The sequence below is a fragment of the Aptenodytes forsteri genome, unplaced genomic scaffold (genome assembly GCF_000699145.1).
Source record: "Aptenodytes forsteri isolate BGI_AS27 unplaced genomic scaffold, ASM69914v1 Scaffold308, whole genome shotgun sequence".
NCBI classification, from domain to species: domain Eukaryota; kingdom Metazoa; phylum Chordata; class Aves; order Sphenisciformes; family Spheniscidae; genus Aptenodytes; species Aptenodytes forsteri.
Window position 1 is genome coordinate 867,517 of NW_008795475.1, and position 1,518 is coordinate 869,034.

The 1,518-nt window shown below is 66.5% G+C and overlaps 1 protein-coding gene across 1 annotated transcript in view; it reads left to right on the forward strand.

The window, feature by feature from the left end:
- Positions 1–1,264, forward strand: part of ANKRD24 (ankyrin repeat domain 24) — a 10,572-nt gene extending 9,308 nt beyond the window's left edge. Inside the window, exons 17-20 of the mRNA XM_019472555.1 lie at positions 7–30; positions 520–657; positions 751–816; positions 1,023–1,264. Of these exons, the coding sequence (XP_019328100.1) occupies positions 7–30; positions 520–657; positions 751–816; positions 1,023–1,100 (306 nt within the window). The 3' untranslated portion in view covers positions 1,101–1,264. The remainder of the gene's footprint in view (positions 1–6; positions 31–519; positions 658–750; positions 817–1,022) is intronic.
- The last annotated feature ends 254 nt before the right edge of the window (positions 1,265–1,518 follow it).

The window sequence follows — 1,518 nt, forward strand, 5'->3', positions numbered from 1 at the left end:
GCCCAGCTGGTCAGGGACAGGGACAGGAAGGTAGGGGACAGGGAGGAGGTGTCGGGGGGTGGCGAGGGGCTCCTGGGAGGGGAAATGGTGGCCCGGGCGCTGCTCGGGTGAGCTGAGCTGGCCGGGTTCGCAGGGGAGACGCGCTCGCAAACATGCACGCACGTGTGTACACAGATGCGTGCACACATGTACATGCACGTGCACACACAAGTGCACGTGCTTGCACGCACTTGCACGCACCTGCACATACACGCACGCTTGCACACGTGAAGTCCAACCGCGGACACACACGTGCCCCTGCATGCGGACTTGCCGCTCTCCCGGCTGTTCCCCTTTTTTTCTCCCCAAGCTGAGACTGAAACCAGGGGCAGAAGGGGTGGGGTGGGAAAGTCCCAGCTCTGCCCTTGCCCGGGCGCAGGGGCCACCCCGGGGTGGCAGCGGGCACGGCCATGGGTGGACCCCAGGGGAGTTGGGGGCTGAGGGGTCCCTGGGTCCCTGTAACCTCTGTGCGCTGTGCAGATCACTGAGCTCTCTAAGGAGGTCTTCAGGCTGAAGGAAGCCCTGAATGCCCTCCCCAAGTCCCGGGGAGCGCCGCAGTCACCCCCCGACACTGCCGCGCTCCAGGCCAGGATCCGTGCGCTGGAGGAGAAGCTGGAGGTGGGTACCGGGGGGCTTGTGGCTGTCGCCTGGTGGGTTCTGGGCTTCCACGAGCCCCCAGCCCCATGTTCGAACCCGCTCGCTCTCTTGCAGGAGACAGAAATGCGGCACAGCAAGGTGGTGACGCTGTACCGGAGCCACCTGCTCTACGCAGTGCAGGTGAGATGGGGACGTGGCTGGGGGGGGACTCGGGGCCACCGGAGAAAAAAACGGGGCACCAGCCAGCCACACGTCGGTGCCCGCATGCGTGTGGGAGGCAGCAAGGGGCTGGATCTAGGGACTGCCGACCCAGGGGCGCTTGGGCCACGCACAGAGACTCCCTGATGTCCCCTCTGACGTCCCCACCAATGTCCCCTCCACCCCAGGGCCACATGGACGAGGACGTGCAGAGACTCCTGTGCCAGATCCTGAGGATGCAGCGGTTGCAGGAGCAGGGCAGATGAGCCCCTGCCAGCACGGCCGTGCCGCAGGGGTCGGTGGCACAGCCGGGGACACGGCCGGGCCCGTGATAGCACCCTCTGTGCCCCTTTGCTTCTCTGGGCAGCACCCTGTCACTGGCACACACACCCTCACACCCACCCGGCCCTGGGGGCCTGTGCCAGCCCCCCTGTGCCCCACACACCCCAGCACAGCAGCAATAAAGTATTTATACTCACACCAAACGGACGGCTCATCTCTGGGGGGGGACAAGGGTGGGCACAGGGACACGGGTGCGGGGGGCTGTGGGGGGGGAGGCTGGCAGGAGCTGGGGATGGTAGGGGATCGGTGCCATCGTCTCCTCCAGCCCCGACGTCCCCTGACGGGAGCGGGTGACCATGAAGGAAGCGGGGTGGGGGCGTGGGAAGGGGTGAAACCCTCTTG